We start from the raw sequence: 17,341 nt of genomic DNA on the forward strand, positions 1-17,341 counted from the left end.
TTGCTTTTTGCCATTACCATTTATTAATACCAATAATAAGTTTGTATGTCCTCTCGATTGAACGACAAGTTTCATATCATTATACGATTTGCTAGTATACACTTGCAAAGAAACTTGGCAATTTAAAAGTTAACAGGTTAGCGTACCTCACCGGATGTGGTAACCAAAGGTAGATGAGTTGTCCACGTCAAATGTAAAGCCAACTCCGGACTCGAATTTAGATTATGCTCTTAATATACCTTTTTCCCCTCAGATAGCCGTCATGCTAGGTAGCAGTCACATCAGTGTAATATAAAGTAGTCGGAAACCTCAAACCTACATCTGGTTTCTACTTTCAAAGTAAAACCAAATCCGCTTCTCAAACATAATGTCATGGATGTTAACCACGCTTTACAATAATGTATACGAAACCTATACAACAATTTATATAACTGTCTATTCAATTCATTTTTTGTTCTTGGTTAACGATCATCATCACATCAGATCAAAGTCACGACTCGTGAAACGATAAAATCTACATTTATTTTGTAAACGCACAGTTGTCGTATTTCCGTTTTATCTACTACAATGACACAGTCCATAACTCTCATAACTGCGGGTCAGCTGAGTAACATGTCACCTGCGTTCGGGGAAGTGGATGATTTTTCTTTTTCTCTCAACGCTGCATTCTTGAAATATTATTAAAAAGCAGAACTTAATACATCTCTCACAGCAAGTCTTTTTAGATTTGAACAACTGATAGTTATAAAAAAACAGTACTATACTGTTTGATATTCTACTCAGTGGCCAAAAGAATGACAATTAGGAAATTACGAATGACATTAATCGATTTAAAATGTCCAATATTTGAGAAAATGGCCGATTAAAACCATAATTGTTAAACGTATACATTATTTTATTGTTTTTTTTTCTTATTGTCAAAGCCTAGTTGTTGTGGGGCGGCCTGGCTGCCCTGAGTTGTTTGCACGTCAGCCTCACAGCTCTGGGGTCCTGGGTTCAAATCCAGGTCGCATGCCTGTGAACTTATACATTGTTTCCTCCCACGTTCTAAAATCATGCATGGTAGGCTGCAGTGGTGTGCCGTCAGGGCCTCCAAGGCCTTCTCTGCTGGCCTAAGAAATATCTGAATCACAGACTGATGTTAATTATATTTTGTCCATGAATAATAATTCCAAATTGTCTGTTAGCTTCCTTTCATTGCTTTTGCCCCTGGTTCCACTGCTTCCAGATGTGTGTTTTCATATTGAAGCATTTAACCAATCACATTTCAGCCATTATTTGTTGCTAGGGTCAGAAATCTGCCTCAAGGCCTTCACAATCAGTTCTGCAGGCTCTGCTGCATTAAAGAAGCGTCGATAAGACTCTTGCTTTAACCAATCAGAATTAGATTTGGTGACACCAAGGCCTTCTCGCAGGCGTAGGGATACGTCATTGCCTTCTCGCAGGCGTAGGGATACGTCATCGCTTTCACCAACTATGATTGGCTAGTGATAGAGTGGACTAGCCAGAGCTACCAAAGTGTATCTGGAGCGAGCTGCACAAGCAAATATATTGTTGTGTTGATTTAATAGCGGTTTTGTCAACCCGCAATGGCTGAAGGGGGAGAAAAAATGGATTTGTTTGCAGATTTACTGTCAAAGCCATTTTCAACACAGACTTTTCAAGAAAAAATCATTAAGAAAGGTCGGACAACTCCAAAGCAAGCAAGCCAGTCACAACCGGGAACGAACATTTTCAGCACTAAATCGAATAAAAACGTATGCCAGAAATACGACAGGACAGGCTCGACTTTCAGCATTAGCTTCGATGGTGATAGAAAAGAAGGAGGAAAGAAAGGTGGATGGACATTGTGTACAGGTAAAAATGATTTTTGGTGAGTAAAATATGGCTATATTCCTAAATAATATTTCAATTGTATGAGGTTATTATTGATGATTTCTTATGTGTCGCAGCTGTAGCTGCAGTAGATGTTTTATAGCTATAAAATAGTTTTTGAGGGTTGGATTGATTCCGACAGCTGAAGGCGTCGCTAGGAAATTCACGGACCGCCACTAGTAGGCTGATTGGACACTAAATTGCTCCTAGATATCGGTTTGAGAGTGAATGGTTGTCCGTCTCCTGGCCTGCTGGCCACCAATTCAGAGTGTGTCCACCGCCTCTGGCCCGAAGTCAGCTGGGATAGGCTCCAGCACCCCCTGCAACCCTAATGAGGATAATGCAATTCAGAAAATGAATCAATGAATGAATAGTTGTTGTGATAATACACAAATGAGCTCAAAGTCGATGTTAACCACTTAGTGATTTTTTTGCGGCAAGCAAAAAACACCCACCACCAAGTGGAAAAAACATAGAGCACGCCTGATATGGAAGAAAAAAAACATATAGGTATGTGTACCAGTGGCGGGCGGTGCATTTTCTAGTAGCGCCTTCAACGTATCAATCCAACCCTCAAAAACTATTTTATGGCTATAACACCTCTACTGCAGCTACAGCTGCAACACATAAAATACTGAAGCTTTTCAGACATTAAAACCAGGCCAGGGGGTGATTTTCCCGGGAAAAGACAGCGATGAACGTCAATGGCGTACGGGCAAACATTGCCCAAAAATTGGGTAAAATCCAGCCAAAAACAGCATTTATTGATTAAATACAAATACTGGAGCTTTTTAGACATCAGAACCGGGCCCGGAGTATCATTTCCCCGGTAAAAAGACAGCGATGAACGTCGATACGTCCATACGTGAAATGACAAAAAATGCACTAAAATACTAAAATTAGGTAAAATCCACTTCCTAGCATCATTTATTGATTGAATACAAATACTGGAGCTTTTGAGACATTACAACCAGGCCAGGGGGGTGATTTTTCCCGGGAAAAGACAGCGATGGACGTCAATGGTGAAACGCCAAAAATTAAACTGGGGTAAAATCCACTTCCTAGCAGCATTTTGTGATTAAATACAAACACTGGAGCTTTTCAGATATCAGAACTTGGCCCACAATTGAAATATTATTTAGGAATATAGCCATATTTTACTCACCAAAAATCCTTTTTACACAATATCCATCCTCCTTTCTTTCTTCCTTCTTTCCTATCGCCATCGAAGCTAATGATGAAATTCGAGCCTGTCCTGTCATATTTCTGGCATAGTCCGTTTTGAAAATGGCTCTAAATCAAAACAACAATATACTATTTGCTTGTGGAGCTAAGTTAGCACACTGAAAGTGCCGCACACACCATATTCCCGGCTGTAACAGGCTTGCTAGCTTCGGAGTTGACCGCCCTTTCTTAATAATGTCCTTTTTTTTAAAAAAAAAGTCCGTCTGAAAAATAGCTTTGTGAGAGAAATCTGCAACAGAATTCATTTGTTTTTGCCACTGTCGGCCAAGTGGGTGGAGTTTGCGATCTCTGGCTGCTTTGGCCCGCCTACTAGCCAATCATAGTTTGTGAAAGCAATGACATGTCCCAGCCAGCAAAATGCTAACACCTATGAAAAATCATTGTGGGGTTGCCAACTCGAAATCTGATTGGTTAAAAGCAACAGTCTAGTTTAATGCAGCAGACCCCGCAAGAACTGATTGTGAAGGCTTTGAGGCAGATCTGATCTGGCAACAAATAATGGCTGAAATGTGATTGGTTAAATGCTTCAATATGAAAACACACATCTGGAAGCAGTGCAACCAGGGGGGAAAGCAATGAAAGAAAGCTAACAGACCATTTGGAATAATAAGTATTGATGGACAAAATATAATATGATTCAGATATTTCTTAGGCCAGCAGAGAAGGCCTTGAAGGCCCTGACGGCCCGCCACTGATGTGTACACAATGCCCTGATTAACTTCGATATATGATTTGAGTCAGAATGGAAAAGCTGTAGTGGAAGGCCAGTCTAATTTTTTATTAGACAGCAAATAGCCTCTCCTTAAGAGAGAATATGATACAGGGTTTAAAAAGTAAAATAGGCCCACAATTTAGATAGTGTTTACGTTGTCTCTTGAGCTCATACCTACAATGCCATGTGGCTGTTTTTTGTTCCTGGGGATTTTAAGATAGACACAGACAAGAAAGAAGACTGAGGCTCAGGGTGGTTCGGGCACCTTAGCAGAGGCTTTATTGCAAGAAGGATACAGATTCGAGTCTGACTCCATTATACAGTAATCCTTCAAGTTTCACGGTAATAATGTAGACCAGACATGCCCGCGATAATCGAAAAACCACAAAGTAGGATCACCCCTATTATTATACTCATACTACACATTTTCGGGCCTATACAAAAATACATCAAGAAGTGCATTTATTTATTAAATATTATAGTAACCCATATGAAAAGACTGTGTATTAATATCTAAATATAATCTATAAATAAAAAATGTTAATACTTTAAGCACTGTAATCAGTGAAAATAGTTCCTCTCCGCTTGATTAAAAAAACAGGAGCTTTACTCCAAGTCCTCTTCATCACATTTGAGAGGCAATGGATCCTTGATGGATTCTTTAAAGGGCGCCGTAGGGGCAACAGGAGGACCTTTTGCGAGAGGTTTTCAGCGCACAAAGAACATGGTGACCGCCGTTCCTTTGCTTGTACAAATCTGCTTTTCTACAAGAACATGACACGGTAAAGAGGATTGCTAATTTCAATGGCTCCAACCATGTTGTCATCAATATCCTGGAGCCGTTGTTGCAAATTACATGGCATGTTGAATATCTCCTGCAGATCTCTTAAAGAAAGACCACGTTCATCGTCCTCATTGTCATCGTTGTCTGCTGCCTCTTCACTCCCCAGTGGGGTCATTTCGACGAGGTCTTCAAGAGTTGGAGGACGGGGGGGGTGATTCTGATTCGCGCTCGAGCAGTGTGTTGAGGTCCTCCCGTCATAACAGTTTCACGGCCGTATCTACGGCGTAAATCCCTCATTATGCTGGTTCACTGTTTTATTTTTAGTGGTTAGCACTCGCTTGGTGTCCTTGGAAAAGGATATTGTTGCCGTTTTCTGAATGTATAATGCATGGAAAATTCATTTACCGTATTTACTCGCATATAAGCCGCATTTGTCAAACCTAAAAATGATGACTGAATCGAGGGTACGGCTTATATGCGCATAAAAAGACCACATGCACGAAACTGCAAGTTGACAAAGATGAAACGCCATTGTTAGGTTCACCAATAGGCATTCCCAAATGCACGCACAAATAAAAGAGACAGGACAATCCTCTGGGTTTTCTTGCAAGAGAGAATTGAACGGACTCGCCTTCGTCCAGGTTCATTCTGGCGTTACACGCATCTTTTCCCTGTTTATTAGCTTCAAGGACCCTAGTTACAATGGACGTCTCAGCTCTCAAGGGCGGGGGCAAAGCGTTCTTCATTGCAAGCAAATATATAATAATGTAAGACTAATATCCCTAACATTCTAAGTGAAGCAAAGCATTTTTCATTGCAAACAAATATATAATAATGTAAGACTAATAACCCTAACAGCCATAACAATGCCATGCGGCCGATACGGTCTATAATCCTTATAAAGCGTGATTTATAGGTGTGTGTGTGTGTGTGTATGTTAAGATTCTCTCGCTATCTTTGTCCAAACCGTGCAACGTAGAGAGTTGAATTTTTTTTATGGTGGCCAGAAACGGATCCTAATAGACGAGTGATTGAATTTCTTCACCTTCTCTGAGTGTGTAAACTCAACTTTTTTTGTTAAAGCTGAAAGGAGAGTTGATGTATGAATCGTTGCTTTTACAGGATGTGCCCTAAACGCACAGCGTGGCTGATTGGTCCACCAGCGAGTTTCTAGGTGCTCCTCAGAACACTTTTTTTTCTGTCGTGACAGTAGTTATAAAACATCCACCCATCCATGAATCACGCTTTATCTATTCTCTGATCCTTATAAAGCGTGATGTACGGATGGATTTGTGTGTGTGCACCTGGAAATTCGCTGGCGGATATTCTTCCCAAAATGACGTTAGGAATTGACTTGGAAAGGCGTCTTCGCCAAGTCTTTCCGTCACGACAGGAAAAAAATGTTTCCGGGTGCAGGAAAAGATAAAGCGTGATTTATGGATGGGTGGATGTTTTATGTTAACATTCTCACGCTATTTTTGTTCAAACCCGTAGAGAGTTGACATTATGGTGGCCAGAAACGGCTGTCAAATCCTAATAGATGAGTGATTAACTGTCTTCACCTTCTCTCACTGTGTAAACTCAAGCTTTGAGCATTTGCAAACATTATCGATGAGTATGCCTGAGCAGAAATATGTTAGCTTGCTGCTCTCTTGCAGTGATTTTAAGCATTACACTCTGTGACTATTCCAAAATCCATATTTTCTTCAGTGCACACTGGAGCGCTTCTTCTTAGTCATTTCCGCTTGAAGTTAGTTGCATGAACTACGCAACAGCACCGCTATTGTGTGATTATTTATTTTCATCATATTTTCACTTTGGTTTACAATGTTTTACCAAAAATCATTTTTAACTGTACACAATATCCATCCTCTTTTCTTTCTTCCTTCTTTTCTATCACCATCAAAGCTATTGCTGAAAGTCGAGCCTGTCCTGTCGTATTTCTGGCATAGTCCATCTTGAAAATAGCTTTAAATCAACACAACAATATATTTGCTTGTGCCGCTCGCTCCAGATACAATTTGTTAGCTCTGGCTAGTCCACTCTATCACTAGCCAATCATAGTTGGTGAAAGCGATGACGCATCCCTACGCCTGCGAGAAGGCATTGTGGTGTTGCCAACTCAAAATCTGATTGGTTAAAGCAACAGTATTATCGACGCTTGTTTAATGCAGCAGAGCCTGCAGAACTGATTGTGAAGGCCTTGAGGCAGATTTCTGACCCTGGCCACAAATAATGGCTGAAATGTGATTCGTTAAATGCTTCAATATGAAAACACACATCTGGAAGCAGTGCAACCAGGGGGAAAAGCAATGAAAGGAAGCTAACAGACAATTTGGAATTATTATTCATGGACAAAATATAATTAACATCAGTCTGTGATTCAGATATTTCTTAGGCCAGCAGAGAAGGCCTTGAAGGCCCTGACGGCACACCACTGCTATAATCCTTATGAAGCGTGATTTATAGATGGATGTCTGGGTGTGTGTGTGTGTGCACCTGGAAACTTGCTGGCGGAAATTCTTCCGAAAATGACGTGGAAAGGCGTCCAGCACCATCGTGTCTCGCCGAGTCTTTCCGTCACGACAGGGAAAAAAGTGTTTTGGGGAGCATAGAATAGATAGAGCGTAATTTATGGATAAACTGCATCGTAGAGAAACGGCTGCCGGATCCTAATAGACGAGTGATTGAATTTCTTTACCTTCTCTAAGTGTGTAAACTCAAGCTTTTATCATTTGCAAGGATTATCGATGAGTATGCCTGACCAGAAATATGTTAACTTGCTGCTCTCTAGTGGTAGTTTTAAGCATTACACTGCACTCGATTCCGCTCAGAGAGTGCTATCTTCAGTCAAGAAGAATGGAATCAATTGTTTGGTGAAACTGATGATGATGATGAATCAGACTTTGAAAACTTTTACATATTTTGATGATGATTTATACTTTAAGGATGTAAAATTGTAAATTCCATTTGAGAGTTGTGTTCATACTGGTAGTTTGTTTTACCAGGTTTCCGTACCATATGTTGTGAATAAATGTTTTGTCATGGCGACATGTGTTCAGCATTGCCAGTTACCAGTACCGGTGTAATCGTTGGTGTGAGCTGAGGAAAAACTGAAAACAAAAATATGTACCAATTTTTAGTCACAAATATTGGTAGTGCGTTATACACGGGTGCGCCTTATACTCGAATAAATACGGTACTTGTGCCTGCCATTGCTCGCTCATCTTACCTAGGTTGACAAAACAGACCACTACGGATACACTTCCTGGTTGTACTGCTCACATGACTTCCTGTTTGAATTTGTCTACGTGCATGCAACACCCTTTAGGAATGTGCAATTCAACATTCGATTCATACAGTATGTCAGAAATACCACGTGCGATGATTTTTCTTAAGATTTTCCCTTCAAAGTAACACATTTGTTCTCCCTACTAAAACCATGAATATGGAGGTGAAAATTGTGAATCAGAAGGCATCTTATACGAGAGAAATTTTCAAATTGAACGATTCTAAGGGAATTTTAAGGGTACGGATCATACGCATAGGCGGCTAATCTGCAATAAAATACGGTATATGATGATAAATATACTTGTCTGGCTGTTGATCGTGAACAGATCAAAACACTAACATAATCCATGGATGGCAGGATTTTGCACAGGAAGGTGGCTGTATTCAGGAGTGGTTAGAGTGTCGGCCTCACAGCTCTGGTGTTCTGGGTTCAAATCTAGGTCGGTCCACCTGTGTGGAGTTTGCATGTTCTTCCTGGGCCTGCGTGGGTTTCCCTCTCACATTCCCAAAAACATGCATTGTAGGCTGATTGGACACTCTAAATTACCCATAGGTATGAGGGTGAGCATGAATGGTTGTCCGTCTCCTTGTGCCCTGCGATCGGCTGACCACCGATTCAGGGTGTCCCCTGCCTCTGGCCTGAAGTCAGCTGAGATAGGCTCCAGCACCTCCCCAAAATATTCAGTTTTGATATTCATGATTCTTTTGGGTTCATTAATAATATGGTTCTGGGTCAATAGTAAAACTAATTCTCAAAAATGGAACCTGACCTAATAATTCTGCACTCCCTGTAAAAAAGACACTCGTATGCATGCAAATCAACCCTAGAAATTTAAACAATAAAAGGTAACGTAGATGATGGAGCAGAATCATTTGAAACGATCTTTAACCATCTGCTTTATCTTGTTATGCAATGGATAGTTTGTTAAGCTCTTGGTTCTTTTCCACTTAATCCCAAACAAATGTTCTTCCATGTATGTTTGGCAATGCAAAAACTAAAGAAAGAAAGCACTTAATTTGCTCTTATTCCATTGTTTTATCTTTGTTAATATTGTGTAAGTGTCTCATTATGAATGAACAGATTTTAGACATGTACCCCCATTGCAGACCCCAATGTATATTACATCCAAATAACGATACCACCCACCCCCCTCCACACACACGCACACTTACACAAAGCATTACTGGCTCAGAAAACACACGTGACACAGAGAGAGCACAGCGCTGAAGTGAGTGATTTCAATCCACATCTTTAATTTGTTTCTATCATTCCCTATGTTTTGGTTCTGATCCTGTGACATCAATAAACATTCATCCATCCATTGGCAGGTGCGTTTCAGAAAAGAAGTCTGTCAGCAGAGCTAAAAAATGAACCAAAGCGCAGGAGCCGCACAACACAGTCGGAGATACTCCAGTGATGACAACATAGTAAGTACCAATTTCCTCGCTTCTTTTGTATTTCTTCCATTTCGCCACATTTGATACACCTTGACATCTCACCCAAAAGTGAGCTCCATAAGGAGCTACCATCAAAATCCTTCCATTTGCCCACTGTTGCCACACACATTCGCCGTTAATATACAGGGGCGACAGAGCAGCCTTGTTCCATCAGAAGTCCAGAATGAGTTCTCTGGTTTTGGAGACGTTAGGGGCCAAGTTGTTGAGAGCGAACCACTCGGTGAGTCTAAGGACCTCATCTGAGTGGGCCGTCACATTCTCCCCTGTGATCATCCCCACCACCGGTGTATCGTCCGCAAATTTCACAATGATGTTCTCAGCGTGCGTGGGTCTCCAGTCGGGTGTGTAGAGCGAGTAGAGTAGTGGACTCAGCACAGAGACTTGGGGCGAGCCGGTGCTGAGCGTTCGGGCCGATGAGAAGTGGCGACCCAGCTTCACGTGCTGGGGGCAGATGACCAGAACGAACGAATAGAATGAATACTTAACATGAGTGTGCTCATGAATATGCAAATACGATACAAATGTATTCAGTAATTGGAATCAACCTGAGTGAAGAAACTGATGTTGTTAATGATAATAATGATGAAGATGATAATAGTACCTGGCTTAAAATGCTCTCTTGAATCTCTAAAACATTTAAAATAACATTTTTGTAATTTCCAATTAAACTTTTTTTGTGACTGTATTTTATCCTTGCGTGTTTGTCTAAAGAATCTCTAAAATTTTCAGAAATTGGCTCATTAGGTTTTTTTTATTTAGAAAATAAATGGGAAATTATTTTACACTTGTAAAGCACCTTTTTGATTTCAATGAAGTCAAAGCGCTTTGACACTAGTATATTAATCACAAATGATGTGGCATAAGGAGCAATGTGGGGTTCAGTATGTTACTCAAGGTTACCTGGAGAAGGTCACTATAGAAGGGAATTGAACCAAAGACCTCTGGCTTGAGAAACAACTACTAAATACCATGTATGTACCGTAATTACTCGAATATAACACGCAGATTTTTGCTATATAATTAATTCCAATAGTTGGGGGTGCGTGTTATAATCAAAAACTATTTTTTTTTTTATTTATTTATTTATTTTTTTTATTTTTTTATTTTTTTTTGTGTCTTGTTACATGGCCCTTAGCCTGGTGCTTTTTCTTGCCAAATAAATTGAATTGAAATTGAATTGAATAAAATAAATTACAAATTTTCGATCGAAAAAAGCATTGTCAAACTCACTTTGACGCACGGATTTTACGTCATCTCGTAGAGCCGACGCACGGATTTTACGTCATCTCGTGAAGCCGACGCACGGATTTTACGTCATCTCGTAAAGCCGAGACCACCACTGCCCCCCTCTAGCCTCGTACCCGTCTCAGTTCACCCTCTCTCAGTTCAGTGTTATAATCAATAACTAAAATAAATTACAAATTTTCGATCGAAAAAAGCATTGTCAAACTCACTTTGACGCACGGATTTTACGTCATCTCGTAAAGCCAATCGGATGATGTGTTGTGGGAGGAAGAGGAAGTGGATGAAGGAAGCGTGGACGTTGATAGGATTCTCAACGAAGAGATGTATGAGAGGACAGACAAAGAGAGAGAGGAACTCTTCATTTGAAGGATTCTAATGAATAAATTTGTTTGAACAAAACAATCGTGAAACGAAGAAAAAAAGGTAAGATTTCTGATTTTCGTCAGCGGGAAATTTTAGGTGCGCACTATATTCGAGTACTGCGTTTTTCCAGATTTTTTTGGCCCAAAATTACCTGCGTGTTATTTTCGAGTGCGCGTTATATTCGAGTAATTACGGTATATCATATTAAGACGGGTAGAGTGGTTCTTGGTTTGAATATACATTAAATGTGTGATATCATTGTTAATAAAAGGAGACAAAGCATGAATGCATTCATTTAGTTTCCATATTTACAAGGAAAATGTTTATTTACAATATGTAGTTACAGTTTTAATATTGCCAAATAACTTATACCCTGAATCGATGGCCAGCCAATCGCAGGGCACAAGGAGACGGACAACAATTCAAAACAATACATTTATTTTATTAAACTGACCTAATTGAATGAAACTTTTGTTGTGTGGCGGAATATTGAATTTCCAAATCCATCATCTCATCTGTAATCAATGTCTAATCAATTAAAATGCACTAGAACGACTACTTCTCATTAGGTAGGCCCACATGCTTTAATCTTCTACTTTGTTCCGTTGACATCCTTGAACAAATTACTTCTTCAAAACATTAGCACTGCATAATGCTTTTTTTGCTTTCATCTTTCAAGTATTGGTGCAGAGAACTGAAAAGAAAGTATAAATAGGAATGTTGATCCTTGTACTCAAGATAAATGAATAGATTTCAGATTTTTCTCTCAACATGACGTTCTGATATTTATTTTGGGTGTCTCTTGGGTGTGGACACTCATTGCTTTTTTTTTGCTTTTTTTAACTCAAACTAAAAATAGGGAGGCAAAAAATGTACCTAACTGAACAATATAATGAATCAGGTTGTGGAAAGTTACCGAAGAATTGCTCATGTCAACTTTACCTTTTTCTTTTTCCCCCAAATGGACGTTCCTGTGGGGAGTTGGCATGTTCTCCCTGGGTTTGCGTTGGTTTTCTCCGGGTACTCCGTTTTCCCCCACGTCCCCAAAACATGCATGTACTTGCTTTAAATGACTAAGGTAGCCAAATGAGGGGTACATCTTTTCAGATGCACCTTACAATGTCTAAGAATATAAAATGCATATATAGTTGTATTCGTTTTAGTGTTTTTAATGGGTTTAGGGCAGGGGTGGGCAATTGATTCCACAAAGCGCCGAAGCGGGTGCAGGTTTGAGTTCCAACCCATAAGAGGAAACCTTTCCACCAATCTGTTATGTTAGATATACAATCAGTGGATTGTATTCAGGTGCTTCTTGTTTCAGCAGAAATCTAATTGGTTAAACTGTCTGTGTTGGATCGGTTGGAACAAAAAACCTGCACCGACAGTGGCCCTCGAGGACCGGATTGCCCAGCTCTGGTTTAGACGGTAGTATTGGGACCCTTGGAACTAATTTGTGCATATTATGTCAAATGCAACTTTACTTATGAAAAATCCAAGTTACGAAACCACTTCTGGAACAAAATAATTTCGTAAGCAGAGGTAGCACTGTGAGCGGCCCGGCGGCTTGAGTGGTCAGCACGTCCGGCTCACAGCCGTTGGCTCCTGGGTTCAAATCCAGGTCGGTCCACCTGTGGAGTTTGCATGGGTTTTCTCTGGGTACTCCGGTTTCCTCCCACTTCACAAAGACATGCATGGTAGGCTGATTGGACACTCTAAATTGCCCCTAGGTGCTACGATCGCGCCGAGACGTCGTGGCGCGGTCGGAGGGATTAGGGCCCAGTAGCCGGGAAGCAGGAGGGGACGAGGTGATTTGTGCTCGACAACTTTAATAACTCAGGAAGCCTTACAAGCAACAAGGACTTGTGAATCGAAAACGAAACCAAACCGGAATATGAAGATAAGTGACATCGAGGTGAATGGTAGCGTGGTTGCATGGCCATGGAATTTACGCAGGAAATTCCGCAGGTACCCTCGCAGAAATGTATGCAGTATCACGCAGTACAATCCGACAATGAATACCAATTCAGTCGTGTTTCAATACACACATCCGGAAGTAATCATGACTCACTCGCAGCTGCTCGAACCCAACGGCAAGGCAGGAGGGACAAACGAGCTGCTCCTGAAAGTACATCCCCTCTAAGGGACGGATTCCAGACGTCAGAGGGCCCCGGAGAGTCGCCGCCCCCGCCGTCCCCCTCGTCCAGGGGCCCCGGAGAGTCGCCGCCGCCCACCCCCTCGTCCAGGGGGCCCGGAGAGTCGCCGCCGCCCACCCCCTCGTCCAGGGGGCCCGGAGAGTCACTGCCGCCCCCGACCCCCTCATCCAGGGGGCCCGGAGAGTCACCGCCGCTTATGGGCGGGCGGGAACTTAGCAGGCGGGAACTTGGTGGGCGGGAACTTGGCGGGCGGGAACTTGACGGGCGGGAACTTGGTGGGCGGGAACTTGGCGGGCGGGAACTTGGCGGGCGGGAACTTGGCGGGATGGAACTTGGCAGGCGGGAACTTGGCGGGCGGAAACTTGGCGGACGGGAACTTGGCGGGCGGGAACTTGGCGGGTGGGAACTTGGCAGGTGGGAATTAGGCGGGTGGGAACAAGGCAGGCGGGATCTTGGCAGGCAGGAACTAGGAAGGCAGGAACTAGGCGGGCAGGAACTAGGAGGGCAGGAACTTGGCAGGCAGGAGCTTGGCGGGCAGGAACTTGCCGGGCTGGAATTTGGCAGGCAGGAGCTTGTCAGGCCGGAACTAGGCGGGCCAGCCGGCACCGGAAGCCTGGTTCGTGGCTTCGGCACGGGTGCGACTGACGGCTCAGTTGGCACGGGAAACCAGGTTCGTGGCTTCGGTATGGGTGCGACTGGCGGTCCAGCCGGCACAGGGAATATAGTACGTGGCTTCGGCACGCGTGCGACTGGTGGTCGACGAGAGCGTCGACGAGAGCGTCGGCACGAGCGTCGATGGCTTCCGGCTGGGTCCATGTGGTCGGATCGTTCTGTTATGATCGCGCCGAGACGTCGTGGGATTAGGGCCCAGTAGCCGGGAAGCAGAAGGGGACGAGGCGATTTGTGCTCGTGACAACAACTTTAATAACTCAGGAAGCCTTACAAGCAACAATGACTTGTGAATCGAAAACGAAACCAAACCTGAACATGGAGATAAGTAACATCAAGGTGAATGGTAGCGTGGTTGCATGGCCATGGAATTTACGCAGGAAATTCCGCAGGTATCTTCGCAGAGATGTATGCAGTATCACACAGTACGATCAGACAATGAATAGCATTCAGTCGTGTTTAAATACACACATCCGGAAGTAATCATGACTCACTCGCAGCTGCTCGAACCCAACGGCAAGGCAGGAGGGACAAACGAGCTGCTCCTGACACTAGGTTTGAGTCTGAGCGTGGATGGTTGTTTGTCTCCTTGTGCCCTGCAATTGGCTGGCCACCAATTCTGGGTGTCCCCCGCCTCTGGTCCAAAGTCAGCTGGGATAGTCTCCAGCACCCCCCACGACCCTAGTGAGGATAAAGCGGTTCAGAAAATGAGATGAGATGAAATGAGCCTTTTCTGTCAATTTTTTCGATAGATTTTATCTAGAATATGGTCTACTATAATTTTAAAGACACTTACTATATTTCACGCCACGTGAAGTCAGCTGGGATAGGCTTCAGCACCCCCGCGACCCTTGTGCAATTCAGAAAATGAATGAATTAATGAATTTACGTATTTACAGAGAAATCTATGAGTTGTACTTTTAAAGAAAGAATTTAGCATCATGTTGAGGAATCGGGTGGAGCTAGTGGTTAGTGTGTTGGCCTCATTGCGCTGGGGTCCTGGGTTCAAATCCAGGTCGGTCTACCTGTGTGGAGTTTGCATGTTCTTTCCTCCGGTTACTCCGGTTTTCTCCCACATTTCAAAAGCATGCAGGTAGGCTGATTGGACACTCTAAATTGCCCCTAGGTATGGGTGTGAGTTTGCTTGGTTGTCAGTCTCTTTGTGCCCTGCAATCGGCTGGCCGATTTAGGGTGTCCCCCGCCTCTGGCCCGTAGACAGCTGGGATTGGCTCCAGCACCCCCGGCGACGCTAAGGAGGATAAAGCGGTTCAAAAAATGAGATGAGATGTGGAAGAATTAAACACTTACATTTTTTACACTGTACAAAAAAAATGATAATAATACGCTTGCCAAGTGAAAAAAGTGTGTATTTCACAAGATTAATCTTTTGTAGGCCACGGCTCCTATTGTACCCGATAGGAACTGGAAGGGCATCTGTATCTCCGTCTTTGTCATTCTGGTGGTGTTTTCACTCATTGGACTGTCAATACACCTGCTGTCAAAAGGTAAGAGTCCTGCACATTCGTTCATCTTTCGAACTGTGAATCCTCATGAGGGTCATGGGAATGATGGAGTCTTTCCCAGCTTTCTCTGAGCATGAAGAGGAGTAAACCCAAGCCTACACTGTACTGTACATAAGATACTTTTCATTGATTTTCATTGTTAAGTCAATAAACTCCCCATCCTTGGTTAATATGTCACGGTTTTGAGAACAGGTTTGGACCATAGGTTAGTCTAATGATCATAACATTCCTCAGGGTTTGAGACAAATTTCAGGATTGAAGCAGATCAGGGTGTTTATGATTTTTTTTTTCATAGAAAAAGAACTCATTGAATAAATGCCAAAGCCAGTGAAAATTTCTGTTACAATCACGGCAGACGTCGAGGCGAGGTAGGAGGGATTAGGACCCAATCGCGGGGAAGCAGGTGAGGACGAGGCGAATGGTGCTCATAACGAAACTTTAATAACTTAGGAGGGACCATACAAAATAACAAGGACTTGTGAAACAAAACATGAAACAAAACCGGACTAGGGAAAACAAGTGGAATCCAGGAGCAAGGTAACGTGGCTGCATGGTACGGGATCTATGCAGGAATTTACGCAGGGACTTTCGCAGATGATTCGACAATGACTACCAAACTCATTGGTGTTTAAATACACAAATCATAAGTAATTATGAAACATGCACAGCTGCGCGAACACAACGGCAGGGCAGGAGGGACAAAACGAGAGTGGGAATAGCAGCAGGGCTGCTCCTGACAATTTCAATTTCTTCCGTCCTCTAGGATAGTTTAAAATCTCTATTATTAACCTACCACCATTTAAAAAGATGAATACAATTTAGACTGTAACTTCCTTTATAAACCCTGACAGCTGTCACCCTTGTCACAATCAGTAATCTCTCAATTGTTATCTGACCGTGTGAATCAGTACTAACCAGTCACAATAGCGATCAGTACATCTGCCTCATAGTCCTGAGGTCAAAGGTTTTATCTCAGTCTCCAGGCTTCCTGTGTGCTGTTTTTTCCTCGTGCCCCTCTGTGTTTTCTCCGAGTACTGCAGTTACTGCATGGTAGATTGATTAAACACTTCAAATTGTCTCTAGGTGTGACTCTGTGTGTTAATGGTTGTTCGGAACCTTGTGGTTTTGTGAAATTGGGTTGCAACCGATTCAGGGTGTACCCCGCCCACATGCCTGTGGTTACCTGGGAAAGTCTCCAGCACCCTTGCGACCCTCGTAACAATAAGCGGTCTAGAAGATGAATGAAGGATATCTGTTAGATTCTTTTGGATCATTATTTGGGGTTTTTAATTATTCTTGGCTTTTTTTTCCTTCTCTGTGGCTGGCCCCTATCACCACCCATTGATTTCACCTGTTGTGATCTGCCTTCCTGTGCTAATCCCTGGCTGTTGTGTCAGCCACCTGTTCCTCATTGTCTTGTTAACTAGAGATGTTATCCTCGAGCGTCCCTGCTCGCGTCCCTGCTCGAATCCGATTCAAGTCGAAACAGTGTACCGAGCACTGGGTCAGTCTCCCAAAAAATCATGTGACGATATCAAATGAGGCTTGGTAGGTCACCAGACGACGTATCACACTGTTTCACGGAAAATTCAAACTCGGGAAGCACCAACCTTGCTTGGGGGTTCATTTAATAAATATTTCTGTTCACATGTGGGGTTCCGGCGCATGAGTGGTTAGCGCATTGGCCTCACAGGTCGTTCCTCCCCGGGCCTGTGTGGGTTTTCTCTGGGTACTCCAGCTTCCTCTTACATTCCAAAGACATGCATGGTAGGCTGATTGGACACTCTAAATTGCCACTAGGTATGAGTGTGAGCGTGAATGGTTGTTTGTTCCTTGTGCCCTGCGATTGGCTGAGCACCAATTCAGCGTGTCCCCTGCCTCTGGCCCGAAGTCAACTGCGATAGGCTCAAGCACCCCCGCGACCCCAGTGAGGATAAATGCGGTTCAGAATATGAGATGAGATCTGTTCATATGCATTGTAGATACTTAGTAATACATTTAACAATACAGATTTGGTCTTTAA

The 17,341-nt window shown here is 42.8% G+C and overlaps 2 protein-coding genes across 8 annotated transcripts in view; one reads left to right on the top strand and one right to left on the bottom strand.

Annotated features, from left to right (window-relative positions):
* The window catches only part of gdap2 (ganglioside induced differentiation associated protein 2), a 33,924-nt gene extending 33,639 nt beyond the window's left edge, over positions 1 to 285 (bottom strand). The window contains exon 1 of one of the 2 annotated variants that reach the window (XM_077617145.1): positions 147 to 285. The gene's annotated coding sequence lies outside the window, so the exon portion shown is untranslated. The remainder of the gene's footprint in view (positions 1 to 146) is intronic. The other variant, XM_077617146.1, reaches the window with a different exon arrangement.
* Positions 286 to 3,790: 3,505 nt separating this feature from the next.
* Positions 3,791 to 17,341, top strand: part of LOC144086685 (inactive dipeptidyl peptidase 10-like) — a 59,468-nt gene continuing 45,917 nt past the window's right edge. For 3 of the 6 annotated variants that reach the window (XR_013304554.1, XM_077616701.1, XM_077616704.1), the window contains exons 1-3: positions 3,791 to 4,614; positions 4,714 to 9,335; positions 15,189 to 15,300. Coding sequence is in view for 4 of the 6 variants with exons in the window: in XM_077616701.1 (XP_077472827.1) it covers positions 9,276 to 9,335; positions 15,189 to 15,300 (172 nt within the window). In the remaining 2 variants the exon portion in view is untranslated. Of the gene's footprint in view, positions 4,615 to 4,713; positions 9,336 to 15,188; positions 15,301 to 17,341 lie in introns of those variants that run through there. The other 3 variants (XM_077616702.1, XM_077616703.1, XM_077616705.1) reach the window with 3 other exon arrangements.

This window comes from Stigmatopora argus, chromosome 13 (assembly GCF_051989625.1).
Source record: "Stigmatopora argus isolate UIUO_Sarg chromosome 13, RoL_Sarg_1.0, whole genome shotgun sequence".
Taxonomy (NCBI): Eukaryota; Metazoa; Chordata; class Actinopteri; order Syngnathiformes; family Syngnathidae; genus Stigmatopora; species Stigmatopora argus.